Below are 22,635 nucleotides of genomic sequence, written 5' to 3' on the forward strand. Positions count from 1 at the left end.
GAGGGGTCTCGAGTGCAGGTGGGTGGAGGCTGGCAGAAGACAGACAGGAGGGGCCTGGAGTGAAAGCGTTTGGTGAGCTCGGGAAGGTGGCGGGGCAGGAGGGAGCTGGACTCCCAGCAGGGGAGCAAGGGGGCGTGGAGGGCAGCCCCGCCTCCCCTTGGGAGCCAGGGTCAGAGCTGCACGTGAGGCTGATGTTTGTTTCCTGCCAGCAGGCCCCAAGGTGGGGTCTCTGGATGGGGGGATCGGCAGCCCTAGAGGACCCCCTGCTCCCGGTGGTACCTTGCGGTGCCCTTGGGGCCTCACGCTGCCCTTCTCTCCTGCCCAGCCCAGAAGATTAGCCAGCTGGCAGCCGTGAACCAGGAAAGCCAGTTCCGCGTGATCATCCAGCCCGAGGCCTTCAACATCTACTCCAAGGCCGTCTCCCTGGAGGTGGGGCTGCAGCACTTCCTGTGCTTCCTGGGCAGCATGCGTCGGCCCATCCTGGCCTGCTATAAGCTGTGGGGGCCCAGCCTCCCCAACTTCTTCCAGGCCCTGGAGAACATGAACAAGCTGGGGGAGTTCCAGAACGCCATCTCAGGCTTCCTGGCCGCCCTGCCCCTCATCCGGGAGTGCGTGCCCGGGGCCAGCAGCTTCAAACTCAAGAGTCTGGCCAAGACCTACCTGGCGAGAAACGTGAGTGGACGCAGCGCCCTGGCAGCCGTCCTGACCATGCGCGACCTGTGCCGCCTCCTCGAGGTGTCCCCGGGCCCCCAGCTGGCCCCGCACGTCCACTCCTTCAGGAGCCTGCAGTGCTTTGCGTCCCTGCAGCCCCTGGTGCGGGCGGCTGTCCTGCCCCGCGCTGAGGCCCGCCTGCTGGCCCTCCACCTGGTCAGCTTCAAGGAGCTGCTGACCGCACACCGCCATGACCCGCAGGGGGGCCTGAAGAAGTACAACCGCTTCCTGAGCCTACAGACCCCCTCGTTGCCCACAAGCCAGCCTGCACTCAACCTGCAGGCTCTGGGCACCTACTTCGAAGGCCTGCTGGAAGGGCCGGCCTCCGCAGGGGCAGGAGGCATTGCAACCCCCTCTGGCTGGCCATAGCTTGGCAGAAAGGGCTTCCCAGCAGAGCTGAGAGGAAGGGATGACTGGCTCAGACCCTTCTGGGGACAGAGAAGGATGGGGTCCCTGAGCCAGGCCCTGCCCATCACAGCAATCCCAGGTCCTGGTCCCCAGTTCTCCTTTGTCATTTGGTCCAGAATCAGTTTCCTTCTCTGGGACCAAATTCCTCTCCTCTAAAAATCCCACAGAGAAGGTTCCAAGGCCAAGCAGCCACCTGCCAAGCAGCCACCGCACAGATCCCTGTGCGGCCCTGGGAGCGCAGGAAAGTTAGCTCACCAGACCCCTGGCCCCTCTCCTCCAGGTGCCAGAACCAGGGAGGTCCCTGGTGAAGAAGGCCTGGCCGCTGGGCTCTCGAAGTGGCCCCTGTATTGCCCCAGCCACCCGATTCCCACTCCCAAGGGTGTCCTTGCCGCTCCTCCCTGACCCCTGGCCGTGGCCCCGGGGGGACCTTCTGACAGCACCCACAGACACTGCCTGCAACACCAGTGGTCCCACGGGTACATAAGTGCCTTTCAAACCAAACCACCCCTTAGGGATTTGGGTTCTCCTAGCTTTTGCCTGCCCGGAGGCCAGCTCTGTTCACCTCCCCTCTGGAGTATTTTCACCCACAGAGGGCCTCCTCTCAGCAGAGACAGGGGCTGCTGCACCATGCCTGTCCGTGCTTCCAGACTGCAACCCTTCCAAGCCTGCTTCCCTCCTCCTGCCTACACAGATGCCTCCCCTTAGTCGAGGCTTTGCCCTTCACGTTCTCTGCACTGTCCCCGGCCCCCAGCCCTCCTGAGGTGCGTCCTCCAACCCAGCGCCACTTTCAGTGGACTCCAGGGACCCACGGCATTGGAATCTCCCAGCAAGCTGCTTTAGTGCATTCTCCAGACAATTCTGTTGCCTGCCAAGTTTCAGAAGCATTGCTCTGATAGACTCTCCTCCAGGGAGAAGCAGAGAAGGTCCCGGCCCTGGCCCTGACTGTGTGCATTGAGTGGAACCCGGGGGAGGGCCTGAGCCCCCACATCCCCACCTGTGAAATGGGCTGGTTAGCCAGCACGGTCCTAGAGCTCGCATCCAGCTCTGCCATTCTGGGGTTTTAGGAATGGACAGCAGGCCTCTGAGGCAGTGGTCAAGGAGGTTTTCATTCTTGAACCTTTGGTCCCAGCCCTAAGCTAAGGTCCCCAACCTTGTGGTCACGCTAGAGGTCAGCAGCAGAACACGGGCAGGTCAGGCCAGTCTCGTGTGACTAGCAGAACCACGGTCCCTTCCCCTCTGCCCCTCTCCCATCCCTCTTCCTTGGCCCCCTGATACTGGGGTGCCTCCATGGCTTCAGCTTTCACGTGGGTGAAGGCTTTGCACGCACACCCCTGCCCCCATCCAGCGGGGGGCCCCTGAAGACCCACTGAGGGGTCACGCAGGAACGTGCCGCCACGTTGAGAGTGCTGTGGCCCTAACAGTGAACTCGGATGCATTTCAAATAAGATTCCGATTTAAAGTAGGCGCTGGCTCTGAAGCTCAGTAAAACAGGCTGGTGGGTGAGGGGAGGAGGGGGCTGGAGCCTCAGTCTGGCTGTGATGACCATCTTGGCAACAGCAAGGCAGCGCTTGGACCACTCCTCACGGCATCTTCCCCTCAGCCCCACCTCGGGACTGAGCCTGCCAAGCCCAGCCTCACAATGCTTTCTACCTTCAGATGGAGTTGATCACAGGTTTTACAGCAAAGGGCTGTTCTGCCCTCTCTCCACTGTCACAGCCTCTAATAAAGATGTGAATCGTCAAAGCCTGATGCCCCAATCCCAAACTCTGCTCAGCCCACCCCAGGAGCCACTGAGCAGCCTCTTGCCTGGCAAAGGGGGCACTTGCTGGCATATCTGTTCTTTGTGGGGTGTCTTTCAGGACTTAGCAGAGCTGAGAGGCCCTTGTTGCTCAGGTATGGGCCTCCAGGATAAGAAACCCCATTCCAAGTGGGCAGACCAGGGTGGGCCTGTCTGGGATCATGTCCAAAGCGGGGAGCCACCTGGAGGGAAAGAAGCACCCACTTCAAGAATTACCCCCTAGAGGGAGTCAGAGACCAGGGTCTGTAGGAACTTTACCTCTGCTGGAAAATCCTGTACCCTGGTTGTCACAGATGGAGTTCTCATTAGTGCCTGCAGGGATTCCCCTGGCACAGGCAGTGTAGGAATTAGCAACCCCCCTGGCCTGGGTGATGAGCCAGGTAATGTGATTTGAGCAGTGCCACTGCCCTTAGCCCCACCTACCTGTCCCAGGTGCCCAAATTCCAGTCCTGGAGTTTTAGTGTCTAATTGCAAATCCAAATATGTCTCTTGTGCTTCATCTTTGAATCCTATCTCAGGTTTATCCATGTCAACTAACCACAAGTTTGCTGGGCTAGAAGTCAGGGCGCTGAGTTTCAATCCCCACTTAGTTGCCTCTGACTCTAGTCTGGTACATCAAACTCGTCGATGCTTAGGCTCTGACTCTGTAAAATGGTATAATATGGGTTGTTTTTACCTCATAGGATCTCGTGTGAACCAATGAGAAAATGTTTCTGAAAGTAGCCTTTTAATGTATGAAGAACCACACAAATGTAAGATCTTATTTTACTGACAACAAAGATGACAGTGTTATTGCTTTATAAGTTACAGAAAAATAAACAGATATTGGATCTTAGCAAACAGAGGACTTCGGCTTGTCTTCAGGGGAATAAAGAACAAGATCTGGCATGGAGCAGACAACTTAGTGGGGCTGGAGGGTCCTGGGTCCCAGGGAGCCAGGAAGGAGAGCAGGGGAGTCTGCCTTGGAGTGGTTGAGCAGTAGGTGGCTTTGTGTCCCAAAAATACCCAGATGGGAGGTTTCAGCCACACAGCCCTGGAGCAGACAACAACTTTCCTGTGGCAGCCCAGCTCAGCCCTTCCCAGCCCTCCCCTACTCTCAGGCCCCTTTTTGAGGCCCAAGAGCTCAGGGACACGCCCAGGAAGGTCGCTTGAAAATCTGCTTTAACCTCAACCGTGCTCTTCCTTTTAACTGCACAAAACTCAGCTGCTGCTCCAGTGCTTGGCCCTGCTGTTCCCCCACCCTGCACCCTCCCCTCATCCAGCCCTGGCCGGCCCCACCTCCACCCTTATTCCTACCCTAGACTCACTCTGACCCCTAGTCCCTATCTTGACAATTCTCCATAATTCAGAGTTGACCCTTCACCCTACACCTCCCGCAGGTCCCGCCCCCCCTCGCTCCCCCCTCCACCTCCTCTGACCTTAGGCTTGTCTCCACCTCACACTCCGGCTGCCCTATACCTAGAGGAAGGGGTCCTTTCTCACCTCTCTTCAGTCCTCACAATTAAGGGAACTACACAGCTAGTGACATGAAATGTCAAGTCAGAGAGAGTCCTACCTTGTGGATCCTGCCCAGATGGAAGGGGAGCTGAGCCAGAGCAGCTCCCAGACTCACCAGCAGAGGGCGCTGCAGCCCCACAGGGTCTGGTGTCGAGGCTGCTGCTCCCCGCGGATGGCGAGGGGTGTGGTGTCAGATAAAGGCTCTGGGTAGCAGCAGTCTTTTTCAAAGTGCCACGCATACTTCCGGTGGTGTGGGAGATATCTTTAGGTAGATGGTGCATGGAGAAACATTTTTAACGTGTATTTGTATTTATTTTATTTATATTTATAATATAAATATATTTGTATTTATTTTAACATCTATTAGATGTATTTTATTATTTGTATTTATTTTAACATCTATTAGAAAAAATAGAGCCAGCCCATCAACACCGTGATTTCTGGAACACGGTTGCTCAGAATGACGCTAAAATGGGATTCTTTACAGGTCTAATTTAAAGACAAATATGAAGTAACTACAAGCTCCGAAGGAACACAGGTATAGCAAAACTTGTGACTGTGGAAGTGGGGGACTTAATTTTGGGAAATACTGCGTTACCAGGGGCATTCGAGTGAGGATTAGAGCTAAGGTTAGGGCCCACGTTAGAACCGGAATAAGATGGGGTGGGGTTAGGAGTTGGGGTGAGGCCTAAGGTTAAGATTTGGGGTTATATCAAATTTAGGGTCATATTTGGTCATTAAGGTTAGGAACTGAGTTAGGAATTTAATTAGGAATGGAGTTAGATAGGGAGTTCCCTGGTGGCCTAATGGTTAGGATTCAGTGCCATCACTGCTGTGGCCTGGGTTCAATCCCTGGTCGGGGAACTAACTGAGATCCTGCAAGCTTCGTGGCATGGCCAAAATATATTTAAAAAAAAAAAAAAAAGGAATGGAGTTAGAGTCACTCTTCAAGATACAGGTGTCACTTTAGCAACAGAAAAGTCCATGAAACTGTGGACAGATGGGCAGGAGCTTCTGAGGAGGACCCCCTACTACAGAGCCTCAAGCGTAGTCAGACTCCCTCCCCATCCTCTTCTAGAAGCATCCAGCAGGGGTTCCACCCAAGCTCACTGAACCCTGGAGAGAGCACAATGACCCATCCCATCCAGGTGTGAAAGCCTCCTGGACAAGCAGGTGAATAAAGCTCCCAGCTAACACGACTGAAAGATAACTACGTGCTGGACACTCTTTTCTCATTCAGCACAGCTAACCTCATTTAGTCTCCCCAGACACCCTGTGCAGTTACATCATCATCCTCGTTCTGTCCAAGACGTGGGACGGGGGTTAGGGCAGGAAGGTGGGGTACCTTGCTCCAGGTCATTCAACTTGAATGTGGCAGAGTTGGGATTTGCCCCACAGGGAGACTGTGCCTACACTGGAGCCCTCTGTGGGCCACACTGCCCGATGCGTTGCCATGCATTTGGGGGGGTGGTTTTCCACCCTCTCCTTCCCGTGCCCTCCTGGTCTGTTGATCTCACATGATGCAGGGCCCAGCAAACTCACACCCCAACCTTCTGGTCCCAGTGTCCCAGAATTTGAACTTATCCTAATTCTACTTTTTTCTTTAAGGACTGTGCTTCTCCAACTTTTTTGCCCATTACTGCCCCCTTGAGGAGGCTTTTTAGACAAATTTTTTCCTAGTCATGACCCCCCCAATGAAATTTTAGTACTGTGATTCCTTAGGATTTCCTATATACAAGATTAGGTCATCTGCAAATAGAGATCATTTTGCTTCTTCCTTACACAGATGTACTGTATATCTGTTTATGTTCTGTGGTCCTTTGGAGGGTCAGAAACCACTGGAATATCTAAGGTTGTTAGTGCCCTCTCCACCCTGGACCAATTTTCATCCTCTCTGGGGCAATGTCCCCGTTGAGAATGCATGATTTAGGGTAAGAGCCTATCCCCAGTTATAATGCAAGTAAGAAGCGTCATGGTGGGTGTTAGTCCCTCCACGTGGCTCAGTTCACAGCTTGGGGTGAGGTGAGAATAGGCTACAGGGAGCTGGGAGGGAACGTGGGCAGAGGTCTCTGAGGACATGCTTTCCCGGGGTGGCCTTGGTCCTGGACTCAGTTCCAGGCCCAGGTCCAGGATGAGCCTGGGGACAGGGAGGGACGGGGTCCGCACCAGCACTTATTTTTGTCTCGGAAACCAGGTGTCAGCTCCAAACCTTTTGGACCTGAATAAAGCAAATGCCTGTGGGGACTCTACTGAGAGAAGGATCAAGAATTTCAACTGACTCCCCCTCTCGAAAAACAAAACAAAAAGTTTGAAAATCTCTACCCACTCCTACAAAATGCATTTGCTGCCCACACAGGGAGAAATTCCTTCATTCTTGGCTCAAGGAACTTCCTTAAACTCAGCCCAGAAGAATTCTTTAAAGACCAGCTGCCTGGACTTTGCTAAAGTCAGTTTATAAATATTATAAATATCCCAAAGTCGATAGCCAAGCAGATTACAAAAGCTAGCTAGCAAACCACAGAAATTTTCCAGAAAGTTATCCAGCCAAACCAGTGTGATGGGAAATATTGTGAAATCCTGTGTCGCTTGTCTGATCGTCTAAAACTGAGTTCTTTGTGCAGACCAAGTTCAGAGGGCCCGGGGGTAGAATTTACCCGAGGGCTGACACTCTCCTGGAGTTCTACAGCCAGAAAGCCCTGGCTGGACACCACAGTGGACTGATTCTAGAGTAAATCAGACCAACCAAAGAGGAGGCAGTGGGTGGGTGAGGCTGGGCCCACGGTGGTGGTGCCCTCGTTGAGTCTGCTTGGGGTGGGCAAGGATGCTGAGCAGTAGTTAGGACGTGGAATTGGAGGGACCTGGTTCAAATCCCAGCTCTGCTGTGTGACCTTGAACAAACTACTTAGCCTCTGTGGTCTCATAGGCAAACTGGGGGTGACAATACATACTTAGAAAATTGTGAAGATTAAATGAGATACATAAAGCACTAAAGTTAGGGCTTCCCTGGTGGCGCAGTGGTTGAGAGTCCGCCTGCCGATGCAGGGGACACAGGTTCGTGCCCCGGTCCGGGAAGATCCCACATGCCGCAGAGCAGCTGTGCCCGTGAGCCATGGCCGCTGAGCCTGCGTGTCTGGAGCCTGTGCTCTGCAACGGGAGAGGCCACAACGGTGAGAGGCCTGCGTATCGCAAAAAAAAAAAAAAAAAAAAAAAAGGAGTCATTAAAGCACTAAAGTTTGTGAATTGGCAATCCTCAATAAAAAAAAATAACTCTATACATCCAACGCCACAGAGGAGAAGGCATTTGCTGACTCCCGGAAAGCACTGCAGGCTTCTCCCCTCCTCTCCTCCCTCCCCTCCCTCCCTTCTGGTTCCAGTCCATTTAGGATTTGGGCAACTCTGTCCCTAAATCCTTCTCCTGGTGCCTCTGTCCCCATCTCTCCAAACCTCCTCCACTGTCTCCTCTACCCTGACGGAGTCACCCTACAGGCTGGAGGGATTTACGGTCCCCTCCCTCCTCAGCCCCGACCTGGGTACCAGACACAGCCATCTACAGGCAGGTCACTTTCTGGCAGCACCAACAAAGATGTGGGTTGAACAGAGGAGGTCCTGGGAGAAGCAAATAAACACATCAAGTTTCCAGCTGGGTCTGGAGATAAGGGCTGGGGGTGGGGGGTTGATGGGGAGACAGGCTGAGGTATCTCAGGCGCTGCACCGGTTCACCCTTCCCAGCCTGTCCATGCAGGTTTTGCAGGCGGCAGGAAAGCCTATTGGGGGAACTTCAAAGAGGACATTGCAGAGAACTGCGGGGGGGTCGGGGGAGGCTGTCCCTCCTGGGGATGAATTTGGGTAGGGTTAGGCCTGATGAGGGAGAATGTGAACTACTGTCCCAGCTGAGGCAGTGGGGAGGGATTCTTAGCGCCAAGGCACAGAAGAGGACACTGGAACCAAGAAGGGAGAGAAGCTTTTCCAAAAGTCTCACAGGAAGTCAGTGGAAAAGCCCCCAACCCCTGATCGCCTGCTCTGGATCCCCTTACACTGAACTCTGCCTGGTTGTTACCGAGATGTGGCCATTAGAACTGGATTTGCCCGGGTGCAGATTGAAGGCACGTCTGCATCGGGCCAAGACCCACCCTAGGCGGGGCTCTTCTCCTTCCTCCAAACCTCTGCCCCAGCTGGCAGCCTGGCTGGGGAGCAGCGTGTTGCGATTAGGGCTGCTCCAATCCGGGGCACAACCTCCTCCCTCCCAGACATGTGCATGGCTCTGCTTCTGGTGCCCACGAGCCCTGGAGGAGGACTGCAGCAGGCTAATAAAAGACACCTGAAGTAGGGGCACCCGTCCCACTCCAGAAACAGCTGCCCTCTGCCATTGGAGAGGCCACAACTCCAGAGAGTCTCAAGGGCTTCCTAACCAGCAAGGTCAGCGATGGCCACTGAGCTCAGCTTGCCTTTGACCAGACTGCCCTGGGGAGGGCAACTCAGAGAAGCTGAGTGCTGGGGGCATTTCCCGGCCCTACCTGCTCTGTGACCTCCCTCTTGGCCTGTCTTCTCTCCAATAAAGCAGAGGGGTAGGGAGAGAAGACCTCCAGGCCCTGAGCTCTGATGTTCTGCAACTCTGGACAACTCCCTGTCTGTCCTTTGTCTAAGACAAGTGTAGGTTTCAGAGAGTCCTTCCGGCTTTGGCCCCAGGTGACCTGATGGAGGAGACGGAGCCTGTCCAAGGGACGCTAGCCTTTCAGGAGCCCCAAGGTTCACGCACACAGCATGTCTGAACATGTTGGGAGATGCGGGAGTCTGTAAGCTCTCTTAGGGCAGAGACATTCTCTGCCTGGTTCACAGCGGCACCCAGGCCAATCAGGGCACCTGGTAACATGGGTTGGGGGGGGTACTGAATTACTATTTGTGGAATGAATGGCGTAGCAGACCTGTTTCTGCATGCCCATCCCTCTGCTTCTGTGTGCTTTACTTCTGACAGCTCATACCTGTGACTTTCTTCCGAGGCCTGTCCTTCAGCTACTGGAACTGATTGCCTACAGGCACAGAGACAGGGAAATGCCTGGAAGTTTCCATCCCCGAGGGCAGCCCCTAGCGAATGTCCGGTTGCTGTGCGTCTGTGGAAGCCAAGCTTCCCTACCCAAATCAGGGCAAACTGAGGTGTGATTATGCCTAGAGCTTCCTGGGGTCAGGCCGAGACTGCCTGAAATCACACCCTGGCTTGGCTTCCTCCCCTTCCGTGGCTTCCCTTTTCCCTTGCTGGTTTCTGCTAAAGCATTTCCTTAATAGATCACTGGTGGGTGAATCCTTGTCTCAGCTCTGCTTCTGGGAAACCACATCCAAAAACAAATGAAAAGCCTGGTGACAGCAAGAGACTGAAGATATCCAGGAGGAAATTCAATTTAGTCCATGCCGCCATGTGCCCCCATGGGCTTTGATGGGGACAGTGGATGCAGAGACCTTGGGTGACCCTCCAAGAGCTCTGAGTCTGAGGGATGGAGGAGGAGATTCCCTGGGCCCTGCCCTTGTGGGCTCTGCTGGGGACCACACTGGGCTGCGGGGAGGGAGTCTCTGACTACATATTTATTATGACCTCTCTCCGTGTCCTCTGATGGTACCAGGCAATGGACAGTCGAGGGCCCCAGAACAGAGAGGAGTGGCCTCAACTGCTGGAAGAGTTGTGTCTCCCTTCTGCATCACGCCCCCCCATACCCCACCCCAGCAGCCAGGGAGCTCCTGGCAGCTTTGGCCTTTCTTCCTGGGCCTACACACCAGGCTCCTGAAACATTCATTGGTCAGATTTAATCTCTAATCACATCACCTGCTCTGCCGCCCCCCCCACCCCCCCCCACCCCCCGCCACACACACACTCCTACTATGTGAAGGAAGTGTTTTGTAGCAGGACTCCCCTACCCACAGAGTTGTGCGTAGCAGTTTGGGGAAGGGTGTGGTTAGCTCCTGGGCCCAGGTGTGCTGACTGTCTCAAGAGATGAGGCAGGCTGCAGTGTGGTGGGGAAAACAAAGAAACTGCCCAGGGGCATGAGGAGGAGGGTAAGCGGTGATCCCCAGACTTTCTGAAGACCTCCTCCTGCAGGAAGCCCTGGCAGACGCTCCCTAGAGGCCCCAATTCAACCTGCAAACCTGCTTCTCAAGCCACAGCGCCCCAGGACAGCAGCCCTGGAAGGGCCCCAGAGCGCATCTAGCCCATTCTTCTACCTTCGCAATGGTAGAGACTCAGAATGAGAGAGGCCAAGGGGTTGCTTAAGATCACGCAGCAGATTTGTGAAGCTGGTACCTTTGTGCTGTCTCTGCATTCTTCATAAGACCCGTAGAATTCTTCCTCCTGTTTTCCACCTCGACAGTAACGTGCCTCTCTCCTCTGCCATGGGACCCGGTGACATGTTCAGGATGCGAAGTCATGTAGGAACATCTTTGAATTCAGAAAAGTCTCCTGTTCATAAATATCCAACTAACGACTGAAACTTCCACTGCTCCCAAAATAGCTTTGGATCCCAGCACAGGCATTTCCAAGAACAGATTTTTATCCTTTCAAGAATTCTATGAAAGCAGAGAATCGCTTGTATGTCTACCCAAAAGAGCTCCCTGATCCTGGTCACACACTGAGCCCTGACCCTCGTCACGGACTGTGGCCATAGACTGGTCTAACTTCCAGGTAAGGGGGTATCTACTATAGTTCATTATAATTATGTCACTCTCAATTCATTTTGATACAATGTTAGATTCCTCTGATCCTGCAATTCCCCAACCTCTATTTCAAGGGGATTTCTTTCTTGTAGTGAATCTTGGGATTGACTCCTCAACATCCATTTCAGGGCTAGATGATTACTCTAAGCCAATCAATTCCATCCCCTTTGCCAGTGATTGGCTCAAAGATGGGGAGTCCTAAGCCAATATGTATCAAGAAGACCTCAGGAGAGGTGATGGCTTCTGGAAAGGGAATCGAGTCTCTCTCTTCCACGAATCTGCTACTGATAAGCATGTTACTCCAGCTGCTGCTGAAGCCCTCCAATGACACTGAGGGACATGAGTCTCAAGTTGAAGCCCTGTTAAAGGAGAGGAGAGAGACAGAAAGAACCCGAGCCTGCCGATGTCATTGAGCTACTCAATCAACCAGCCCTGAAGCCGCCAGCCTGGCTTCCTGCTTGTGAGATGATACACTCAATAGTTTAAAACACTGAGATAGGAATTTTGTTATCTGCAGATGGAAGCATCATAAATAATTCCCTGACCTCCCTTCCCCTGCTTCTCCCTGCCATGGAGGGGCTGGCTGCCCAGGACTCCCACTCTGGGGGAACCAGTCCTGCCTGGGCTGGGTAGAATAGCTAAGCACGTTGCCCAGGCAGGAGTGTTGCCTCTTCCAGGCAGGAGTTCCCCATCTTTGGTGAGACAAGCACAGAGCCAGATAATTACATGAGATGCCACTGGAAGAGCTGTCGTTAATTTTGATGGCAATAAAGAGCCTTGCCAGAAAGTTAAGCTCATTTCATGAAAGCACTGGGAGGAAGGTCATGAACTGGATCCCAGCTTATTAATAATGTCGAGCTTCATTTGAACCATTCAGGAAATTCCTCCCAGTTGCCTCCAGCAAACTGCCACAGGTTGCTACTCTCCTTAGAAATCAACAGTCTTCCCATATGCAGATGTGGATTTTTCTGTATTTCCCTAGAAAATAATTAAAGTTACAGAACCCAATAAATACTTCAACAGATTGCGGTTTTAATTAAAAACCTTTCTCCAAGCCTGCACCTGCAGGTCTCTTTTCCCAAAGAGGCACACTGCTGACAGCTGCAAACGTCAGAATCTGGGTTTAAGTATCTGAGACGAGAGATCTTTACAAATAATAATAGTAATTCTGATTTTTACCTATGCCATGGTGTGTGGGAGGTGTAGGGGGGCGTGAAGAGAGATATTTGGGGGAAGGGCCAAGGTCTTTCCCCCTACTGGGGAAGAAGGACACAAGCATGTAGGAGCAGGTTCAGCAGAACATCTCATCATACCTGTACCCAATGCTGCAAGGTAATAATGATGGCTAATTCTAGCTATTGTTGAAAAAAATAAAAGCTCATTTCTGAGCACTACCTAAGCACCAGGTACTAGGTGCTTTGCATGCATTGACTCATTTAATCCTCAAGCAACCCAATAAAATGGGTATTCTTATTTATACCCCTTCCCCACCCCCAGGCACAGAGAGGTTAAGTAACTTGGCCAAGGTCACACAGTGAGTACATGGTGGAGCCTCATGCTAGAACCTTCCCTCTTAACCACTATGTAGCATGTGTATGAGGGAAAGGAGAGATGGAAGTTGGCAGGGGTTGGGGGGGGGTGTTTATAAACGGGGACTCCAGAAGCTGAAAGGTGGGAAGCTGTGTGTTTAGGAGATTCTGGTTGGAGGGCAGGTGGGAAGGGTCTGCTGAGTAGGCTGCTATGCTGGGGATCTGTGATGCCCTTCTGGGTCCTGGCTTTCTTACTCTCAGGGGCTCTCTCTCATTCATTAAATCACCCACCTGGCACGTTAAATACAAGGGCATGTACAGCTCTGAGTGCAGGTGCAACTGAATCGTCTGCACAGTGTTACATGTCCTAAACCTTTAATCAAACATCTATTACTTCCAACTTTGCAGTTTTCTATTCCCCTCTTAGAGACTGAAAAAGATTTTCTTTTTCAGATCTCGGGCATTTTATAAATCCCTGGCAAAGTCAGAAGACTTAAGGACTGGCTTCTAGGCCTGGGTACTGGACTCAAAGAGAAAGCACTCACGCCACACAGGGAAGGGTGGGGAGGAGTACAGGACGGTTTCGTCCCAGGAGAACTAAACTTACTGGCTTGCTCAACGAGCATCCAGAAGGTGCCTACTGTGCCCTGGGCGTTGAAAACACAATGGGGTGTGACGCCGGGGCTGTGCCTGTGTTGGGCAGGGGTGAGGAGGCTGCAGATTCCTGGGACACACGCTGGGTGGGCATGGAAAGGAAAGCTTCGGTGCCTTGGTTTAGCGTCTCCCACTTCGGAGCTTTGCGCCACAGGATGCAGAGCCGGGAGCAGTGCACGCCTGGGTCCCGGGCTCAAGCCGCCCATCGTCGGGGCCCAGGGTACCCCAGCCATTGCCCCGCGCCTCTCCGCGCCTCTGAGCCCGGCAGGCGGTTTCCAGCAGGGGGAGCGCGCGAACCAGGCCTGGGCCCGAGACTTTGAATAGACAGAACCCGGGTAGCTGGTGCCGGGATCCGGGGGGGTTTAACCCGCCCTACTCTCGAGACCGTGCGGGCCGGCAAGGTCGAAGTTAGAGGTCCACAAAAAGCTGCCCAGAGCTCCAGCTCTCCGCCCTGGGTGTATCTAGGGTCGGCACCCCAGCCTGGTCAAAAAGCCTCAGCCCGGATTCGGTAGATTCCAAATATGGGCCCTCCACGCTGGTGTCTTGGAACCTCATATCCCTCCTCTCCCCTACTTCCACACACCTAATTAGGTGTCTGTTTCTTTAACCATCAAAGGCTTGGGCGGCGGTGGGGGTGCTATCTTCGTTCCCGGTTCCCCAGCCCTTCAGTAACTGTACCATTATCAACATTACAGACATTAGAGGCCCCTGCGCGCCCGGCGGCGCCAGTCGAGATGCTCTCAGTCTTCTAGCTGAGCTCGGAGGCTGATCCTGGAGTCGTACCTCCCATCCCAGACCTCGGCGGATTCTGCCCGGGGCGACTCGGGGTCTAGCCCTGCTAGGGCGGGCACTGACCTCTTCAGGGTCCAAGGCGGGGGTAAGGGTTGTCTTTCCCCCAGGGCAGGCTTGGGGAACAAAAGCGCTTGCTGGAGAGTGGGCGGGAGCTGCGGGGGTCCGCGGGAGTCGGCGCACTCGCCTGGGTGACCACTGCGCCCTTAGTCGCCCTCCAGGCGCCTGACGCCGTGTCTCCCTGCAGAATTCCCCTGGTTTCTGCATCCCCGACAAAAGAGCAAGGAAAGTGGGTCTTTCTTGGCTCTCGGGCCCCAAAGGTTCCCAGGACTCGGGCGGATGGGGTCCCTGTGGTCCGGGAAGTTCTCCGCTGAGAGTGAGCGAGCTCATTTTTCCTTCCATTCCCCACCCTCTGTCTTCCAGTCCTTCAACCCTTCCAAGTTATCCCCTGCTTGCCTCCCTGTACGCCTCCTAGCCGAAAGCAAAGAGAACTCCCCAACACACAAAATAAAGAGAGGTGAAAAATGGGTGGAGGGTCCACAAGTCGCGCGCCTCCGTGCCTGAGCCTCGGTCACTGCCTTTACGCCAGGCTCCCCTCCCCCCGCCAGGGAAAGTCTCCAGGACCCTATACAGGACCCTATTCTCTAACCTCGCTGCTGGGTCCCCGGCTCCCCAGATCCCTCTTCCTCGGCCAAGGCTCCTCGAATTGGCCTTCAGGATTACCAAGACGCGTGGCCAACACACCCAGGACGCCCCCCTTGCTCCGCAGACAAAGAGTCTGTGCCGGGCCAGCCGGCCGCGCCATTCCCCCGCCCAGTCAGGCCCAAACCGCCCGGGACCTGCTCTCGTTGCCCCCACCGCAGGGTCAAGATCCTCTTACTCCTCCTCCCTCCTCGAAGACACCTTCTCCCTCAGGGCGCCCCCGCGCCCCTCCCCCGGGGCGTCTGTGGGAACTACAGGCACAGGCAGGTGGAATGAAGTTCTGGGTTCTGAATTCTGGGTTGAGCGAGATGCGCTGGTCCCAGATGGCTGGGCTGCCTGTAGCGACCGCAGGAACAGAAGAGAGGGAAGGATGCGAAGTGTGTGTGCGCCAGTCTGTTCATATTTAATTTATAAAGGCTCCTCAGAACCCCGATCGGGTGGTCTCTTTAGAGGCAGAGCTCCTCACCCGTCTCTCTCCCCCACCTCCCCAGCTCATTAAAATGCTCAACACTGAAATCGGAAGATTGATCTCAGAGGCCCCAAACCGACCCACCTCCAGAGACCGCCACGGCCCGAGTGAGGCCTGGGGGGACACGTGCGCCCGGAGCGCTCAGTGTCTATGGAAAAAACGGGGAAGGCAGGTGCTCTGCGTGTTTCCCGAAGCCTGCACCCCTTTTCCGATTCTGGTCAGCAACTCTGTCTCCAGGGCTGCCATGGGCACTGAGGGGGAACAGAAATCGTGTTTTATACAAATGCCTCGACATCCCTGGGCTTCCACTTCTTTGTCGCCAAAAGAAATATCGGGGTTTCGCCAGAGACAGGAAGCGAGAGTCCGGAACAGCAAATATTCGAGTCTGCTGAGGCCCGTTGTTGTGTGAGGGTGTGAAACATTGGGGCGGTATCGGGCCGCAGAGGCTTTGCGGGATAGTGTGTGGGGTTGATGGTGTGTTTGCTCGTTAGACCGTGAAGATGATGGCGGGGGCGGAGGAGGGAGAGAGATGCTCAAGCCTGAAGTCTCCAACCCACAGTGCTCAAAAGGAGCAGACGTTTTGTAACCATCCCTTTCCATACCGCCGCCTGCTGCAGCCCCGGAGCCCCATTCGCCCCTAGCTGGCAAGTCCTGAGGGCGAGGCGCTTGGCTGCGTCCGGGCCGGCTTCCTGGGAGCGGAGGCTGGTACCAACGCGCCCTGCCCCACCCAGCGGTGCGCACGGGCCCTCGAGCTGGGCGGTGGGCTTTCAGCGCTGGTTTAGCCACAAAAGGCGAGACGTACAGAGTCGACCTGAGGAGGCTGGGCAGGGGAGCGCCCAGTAGGGCGGTGCGTTCTAGTCTTCAGGTTGGACTGGCAAGAGGTGAGGTGGGAGCTGGGGAAACCAGGGCTCGTAGCTGCCCAGAGCCAGGCAAAAATAGCAGGGAGGGTGAGGCGCTCTGCTAACACTATCAATTATGCATCGTGTTGAACGTGGCTTCGGGGAGGAGGCGGCTAGCAGCGGGGGTGCGGGAAGGAAGAGTCCGCGCGACCCCTGCGGCGCGCAGCTCACCCGGTCCCGCGCGAGGACTCTCTGCGCCACCGCCTGCCTTTGCAAAAAGAGTTTTAAGGCGAAGACACGCTTTCCCCCTTCAGGCGTGAGCTCTTCCTTCCCCCAAATTCCTTAAAGATGGTTTGTCTCACGTGTTGCGGGGCGTAAAAGAGGCTCGCATTCAATTAAGCAGCAAAGCTAACGGGCTCTGGCGGGACCCGCGCGTGAGGGTGAGTGCGCATGAATGTGTGTGCGTGCAGGAGGGGGGAATGCTGAGCGTCCCGGTTGAAGGTGTGCCTTTGAAAATGTGTGTGAACGTAGCGAGATCTCAACACATTGATGCGATTATTACATGATGATGGGTAATTCTAACATATGAAGAGCGACTGTGTGGAGGGTGCGAGGGTCTGTGTCTGTGCCAACGCGTTTGAATGGGGAGGGAGTCGTGTGATTAGGGATAGTGACAATGTCTGCAGATGTGTAAATGGGGGGGGGACGAGGGTTATGGGAGTGTGGTGAACTGGAAAGAGCCAAGCCGGGGCGCTGGGCGTGGGGGCGCCCCTTTGTGACCAACGTCTCTTGGCCAGGGGAAGTCTCTATGGCTTTAACAAATGTAGATGATGCGGGAGGTGGGAGAGGCTGTGCGCGTCCCTGCTGAGCCCGGGAGCGCGCAAGGACTCTTCAATCTGCAGCCAGTGAGAGGTGGGGGGAACAGAGGCGAAAGGAAAAACTGAAGTGGGACCTCAGGGCCAGGGGAGTCCACAACTTACCTGTCCCTTTCTCTGCCTCTCCCCCATCTTCCCCACAGTCGCAGCAACAGATGTGGGAAGCGCCCTTAAGCTGTCGTCCTGGCTCCGCGACCTCAAGTCTGGAGAAGGGGTTGCAGCCCGAGGGCAGCGCGCGGAGAGTCGGCGAGCAGCGGGTAAGCAGCGGAGACCACCCCGTAACGCTGACCCAGATGGCGGTAAATCCCGTCCAGGGCGCCAGACCCTGCCGGCTCTCTCTAGGCTAGACCGGGGAGAAGAGGGGAGGGGCCTTCCCTCCGGAGCGAGAGGGAGTGGGGAACGCGGGTTCCAAAGACCAGAGGGTGGGAGGGGCTCTGCCGAACCTGCCAGGAGCCCTAAGTGGGAGCGGAGAATCTGTTTGTAAGTGCGTTTGTATGACTGCGGATACGAATCTTTTATTGGGGGGGGGGGATTTGTCCTCAGGCATTGTGGGCTGCAGAAAAGAGGCAGAATCTTGAACCTTCTACTTGATTAGCTAGTGGCAGCCCCCTTGACCCATCGGCTAGGGACTCCCCTGCCCCCATGGGAGCCGTCTGGGAAGATGCAGAGGGGGGAGCGAGAATCTTTAGTGACCTCCCTCCATTGCTCTTGGTCCCAGCTCGGAGGACCTCCTTCCTCAGAAGGAAGGTTGATCGAGGGGCCCTGATGGTTTTCCCCTCCTAGGAGTTGCAGCCCAGGGCAGGCGGCTTCAGTTGCGGCCGAAAAGGGACCTGACTAGTCTGTTTCCCCAGTCACAAGCCTCTTGCCACCTGCAGCAAGTTCTCAGCATTTGCTGATCCGCTGGGATTTCAGTCTGAGAGGGCTGTGTACAGGCGCAAGTGCTCGCCTGTGTCCCTCTGTGTGGGTTGGTCTGTGTGAGGACTTGTGCCCTGGTGTCTGTCAATTCTCACAATGAACAGGAAAGCACTTTGCCCCGTGGTGGAGAACGCTGGACAAATGCTGTGTTCAGTTGAGAGAACAATGAGGTCTCCAGATATATTGTGTCTGTGTCTGGGTGCCTTTGTGTTTGTATGTCTAGGAAATGTGTTGTGAACCCCTAAGCCCCTGCAGAAGTTGTTGGTTTGATGGCAGGTGCCTGGGCGTGTGTTTGTATTGTTGTGCGCTTGTATGGGCGTGTGTGGGCGTGTGTGGGCAAGTGCCGTGCCATGGGACAAAGAGTTCAAGGGAAGACAGGCGGTCACGGACAAAAATACCCTTTCTATGTATCCCTTTCACTGAGTTAAACGAAGGCTTAGAAACATAGTCAGGGCTCGATGCAAAGCCCAGGGCAGACCTGCTAGCGGCCCACTCTGTGGAGGGCTCAGCCCCAGGCTGATGGGATAGGTAGAGAAAAAAGAGCAAGATACGAGGCGGCTAGAAAAGGAAGTCAGGGCCCTGAGAGGGAGCAAGCATTGAATCCCAATACTTTTACTGAGCTCCAACTCGTGCCTAAGAGAGGCTCCTGGGCACAGAGGAGAAAGTTACCGCAGCCCTGGAACCTGCCCTAGACGGGTTTACGGAGGAGGCAGACGGTTAGGGAAGGGAAGCTGGGGCTCAGTGAGTCACCTTCTCCTCTCTTCCCCCGGCTTCCACCTGCAGGATCCGCGATGGTGCCCTTGAGGGCCCTGTGGCTGGCTTGGGCGCTGCTAGGAGTGGCCGGAGCGTGCCCAGAGCCGTGCGCCTGTGTGGACAAGTACGCGCACCAATTCGCCGACTGCGCCTACAAGGAGCTGCACGAGGTGCCGGAAGGACTACCGGCCAACGTGACCACGCTTAGTCTGTCGGCGAACAAAATCACCGTGCTGCGGCGTGGGGCCTTCGCCGACGTCACGCAGGTCACGTCGCTGTGGCTGGCGCACAATGAGGTGCGCACCGTGGAGCTGGGCTCGCTGGCGGTGCTGAGCCAGCTCAAGAACCTCGACCTGAGCCACAACCTCATATCCAGCTTCCCATGGAGCGACCTGCGTAACCTGAGCGCTCTACAACTACTCAAGATGAACCACAACCGCTTGGGCTCATTGCCCCGGGACGCACTCGGTGCACTGCCCGACCTGCGCTCCCTACGCATCAACAACAACCGGCTTCGTACACTGGCTCCTGGCACCTTCGATGCGCTAAGCGCGCTGTCACATCTGCAACTCTATCACAACCCCTTCCACTGCGGTTGCAGCCTTGTGTGGCTACAGGCCTGGGCGGCGAGCACCCGGGTCTCGTTACCAGAGCCCGACTCCATCGCGTGCGCCTCTCCTCCTGCTCTGCAGGGGGTGCCGGTGCACCGCCTGCCCGCCCTGTCCTGTGCACCTCCCAGTGTGCATCTGAGTGTTGAGCCGCCGCCTGAGGCGCCGGGCAGCCCCCTGCGCTCCGGCCTAACGCTCATGCTACACTGCGTCGCCGAAGGACACCCCACGCCCCGCCTGCAATGGCAGCTTCAGATTCCGGGGGGCACCGTAGTGTTAGTGCCGCCGATCCTGAGCGGGGAGGACGACGGGGACGGAGGGGAAGACGGTGAGGAGGAAGGAGATGGGGACGGGCCAACGCAGACAGAGGCTCCAACCCCGACTCCAGCACCCGCTTGGCCCGCGCCCCCAGCTACCCCGCGCTTCCTGGCCCTTACAAACGGCTCCCTGTTGGTGCCCCTCCTGAGTGCCAAGGAGGCAGGCATCTACACATGCCGTGCGCACAACGAGCTGGGTGCCAACTCCACGTCAGTTCGCGTGGCAGTGGCAGCTGCAGGGCCCCCAAAGCACGCTCCTGGCGCAGGGGGAGACCCTGATGGGCAGGCTCCAACCTCTGAGCGTAAGTCCACAGCCAAAACCCGGGGCAACAGTGTCCTACCTTCCAAGCCCGAGGGCAAAATCAAAAGCCAAGGCCTGGGCCGGGTTAGCGTCCTCGGGGAGACACAGGCGGGGCCGGAGGGGGACGAGGAGGCAGGTGAGGGTGAAGAGGCGGAAGACCAGGTCTCTGCTGACCCGGTGGAGGAACAGCGCTGTGGCCACGGGGACCCCTCGCGGTACGTGTCCAACCACGCGTTCAACCAGAGCGCCGAGCTCAAGCCGCATGTCTTTGAGCTGGGCGTCATTGCGCTGGACGTGGCGGAGCGCGAGGCGCGGGTGCAACTGACGCCACTGGCGGCAAGATGGGGCCCTGGGCCCGGCGGGGCTGCGGGAGCAGGGCGGCCCGGACGGCGGCCATTGCGCCTGCTCTATCTGTGCCCGGCGGGGGGCGGCGCAGCCGTGCAGTGGTCGCGTGTAGAGGAGGGCGTCAACGCCTACTGGTTCCGTGGCCTGCGGCCCGGCACCAACTACTCCGTGTGCCTGGCGTTGGCAGGCGAGGCCTGCCACGTGCAAGTGGTGTTCGCCACCAAGAAAGAGTTGCCCTCACTGCTGGTTATCGTGGCGGTGAGCGTGTTCCTCCTGGTGCTGGCCACCGTGCCCCTGCTGGGCGCCGCCTGCTGCCATCTGCTGGCCAAACACCCGGGCAAGCCCTACCGTCTTATCCTGAGGCCGCAGGCCCCGGATCCCATGGAGAAGCGCATCGCCGCCGATTTCGACCCGCGTGCCTCCTACCTCGAGTCCGAGAAAAGCTACCCTGCAGGCGGCGAGGCGGGCGGCGAGGAGCCAGAGGAGACCCCCGGGGAGGGTCTTGACGAAGAAGCAGAGCAGGGCGACCCAGGTGGGGACCTGCAGAGGGAGGAGAGCCTGGCGGCCTGCTCGCTGGTGGAATGCCAGTCCAAGGCCAACCAAGAGGAGTTCGAGGCGGGCTCCGAGTACAGTGATCGGCTGCCCCTGGGTGCCGAAGCGGTCAACATCGCCCAGGAGATTAACGGCAACTACAGGCAGACAGCGGGCTGAACCCCCAGCCCGTCTGGCAGCCCATTCCCATCCCCCACCTTGGGTGCCTGGGAGCAGAAGCCTTGGGCTGGCAGGATTTATGACCCCCAACTTTCACTTACTCCACCCCCTTACCACCCCCTAACCTTGACTACTGGGGACTTCTAGTGGGGAGTGGGACGATTTTACCAGTCCCATCCACGACGGTCATTGTCCTCGAGGGCTGAATTCCCCTCCATGGCGAGCACAGTTCCCCGCTCCTCCCTCCCTGGGTAAGACACCACCCGCTGACCGTGAGGCGAAATCCAAGCCTCTCCGTTCCCAGTGCAATTATCTGCGAAATCCGCCCCGAGCCCGCTCCACAGTGGGCTCGGAAGCCAGAGGAAATGGGAGAAGACTTTGGAAACATCTGATGGGCATGCTGCGGCTCGGGGGTCAGCCCGGGTCCCCCAGGAGATGTCCTTAGCGTGGAGCGCTATGGGGTCCCGCCTCAACCCCTACTCCGCCCTTTCCGGGGTGCACATCCCAGAAGCCAGGATTCTGTGGCAACTCCCCAGTTTTTAGTTTCAAATCCCCCTTATGACTGGGAACCAAACGCTTCTGTCCCCCGTCCCCCACTCCGCTTCTGACCAGCTGGAGCCGAGCCGGGTGCCTGCGGCGCCTTTCAGCTCCGCGCTCCGATTTTCATATTTTCGTTGTTTTCAAAGACAGTGACACTCCGGATCTGGTGCTAACACTCCCTTGCTAGCCTCTGGGAAAACTGGGTGTGTGTGTGTCTGGGGATGGGGGGAATCCGTCTTCTCTCGCCCTCTCTCCTAACTTAAAGCGCCGCAAAACCACGCGCCCTGTTTCCGCGGAGGGTGCGGCCTTGGTCCCGGGCCAATTTCGTTGTAGGTGAGTCGGGAATTTCTGGAGACTCGACAGCTCCGCTTCCGCTGCTGCATGCGGCCCAGACCTCAGCTCGAGGAGCACCAGGGGCGCCGGAAGCCAACCCCGGCCTCCTGGACCGGGTCTCTGGTGAGGGGCGAGCGTCTCGGTTCGCACAAAGCCTGCGCGTGACCGTGCGGCGGGATCCGGATGGAGAAAGGCCCCTCGGTCCTCGCGCCCCCCCCCGCCCCGCCCCTCCTTCCGCGAGAATAGTAACATTTGCGCGGCTGTAGTCCTAGACGAGCGTGCTCTGTAGGAGAAAAGTCTGTGTCCTGTAAAAGTGTGTCAAGGGTAGTGTAGGGAGGCGGGCGGGAGGGAGGGCGGGGAGAGGGGACGCGGCGCGACGACTCGGGCGCTGGTCTTTTTTCTTTCTTGCAGAAAAGCCTAAGGGTTGGGGTGGGGGGTTTGGGGCATCGGGACCAGCCCTGTCCGTGAAGCGCAGCACAAGTGCGGCCCGGGGCAGAATAGCCCCCTGGAGTCCGCACCCTTTTCTAAAGGCGTCTGTATGTAAACAGTCAATAAAACAATCGATTTGAACTGGCCTTGGTGACTCTTTGTCGGGGGACAGGGGGAGGAAGCCTGGAGGATGCAGGAGGAAACAGCAGAAGGAAGGAGCCCATAGGATCCTCCCGTTGGGATCCTTTGTGTGATTTTTTGTTTGACTGGCTTGTGATTTTTACCAGGTGTTTGCACCTGGTGCCTGCTCTTGGTGCCTCCAGCTCCGGAATGGAGGGGGGAAACCAGGTGGGATGGGGGAGGCTGGAAGTGAGTGGGGGAGGGCTTGCAGAGAGAGAGGGGTGGCTCTCTGCAGA

The 22,635-nt window shown here is 56.4% G+C and overlaps 2 protein-coding genes across 7 annotated transcripts in view; both read left to right on the top strand.

Moving 5' to 3' along the window:
- The window catches only part of PML (PML nuclear body scaffold), a 45,244-nt gene extending 40,400 nt beyond the window's left edge, over positions 1–4,844 (top strand). Inside the window, exons 9-10 of one of the 4 annotated variants that reach the window (XM_060153673.1) lie at positions 326–672; positions 4,821–4,844. In XM_060153673.1, the coding sequence (XP_060009656.1) occupies positions 326–672; positions 4,821–4,829 (356 nt within the window). In that variant the 3' untranslated portion in view covers positions 4,830–4,844. Of the gene's footprint in view, positions 1–325; positions 4,204–4,820 lie in introns of those variants that run through there. The other 3 variants (XM_060153669.1, XM_060153652.1, XM_060153678.1) reach the window with 3 other exon arrangements.
- Positions 4,845–4,854: 10 nt separating this feature from the next.
- Positions 4,855–22,108, top strand: ISLR2 (immunoglobulin superfamily containing leucine rich repeat 2). 3 transcript variants are annotated; one of them, XM_060153758.1, is made up of 3 exons: positions 4,855–4,952; positions 17,111–17,224; positions 18,666–22,108. In XM_060153758.1, the coding sequence occupies exon 3, from the start codon at positions 18,674–18,676 to the stop codon at positions 20,915–20,917; it is 2,244 nt and encodes a 747-aa protein (XP_060009741.1). In that variant the 5' UTR covers positions 4,855–4,952; positions 17,111–17,224; positions 18,666–18,673; the 3' UTR covers positions 20,918–22,108. The 3 variants fall into 3 exon arrangements, with proteins under 3 accessions (XP_060009741.1, XP_060009731.1, XP_060009721.1); XM_060153748.1 differs by lacking the exon at positions 4,855–4,952 and adding an exon at positions 15,913–16,134; XM_060153738.1 differs by lacking the exon at positions 4,855–4,952 and adding an exon at positions 16,629–16,664.
- Positions 22,109–22,635: the final 527 nt, after the last annotated feature.

The sequence above is a fragment of the Lagenorhynchus albirostris genome, chromosome 1 (genome assembly GCF_949774975.1).
Source record: "Lagenorhynchus albirostris chromosome 1, mLagAlb1.1, whole genome shotgun sequence".
Lineage (NCBI taxonomy): Eukaryota > Metazoa > Chordata > Mammalia > Artiodactyla > Delphinidae > Lagenorhynchus > Lagenorhynchus albirostris.

Excerpts from the sequence above, each read along its gene's own strand:
- ISLR2 (XM_060153738.1), top strand. Across the intron at positions 17,225-18,665 it reads GGAGAGTCGGCGAGCAGCGG|GATCCGCGATGGTGCCCTTG; the intron begins GTAAGCAGCGGA and ends TTCCACCTGCAG.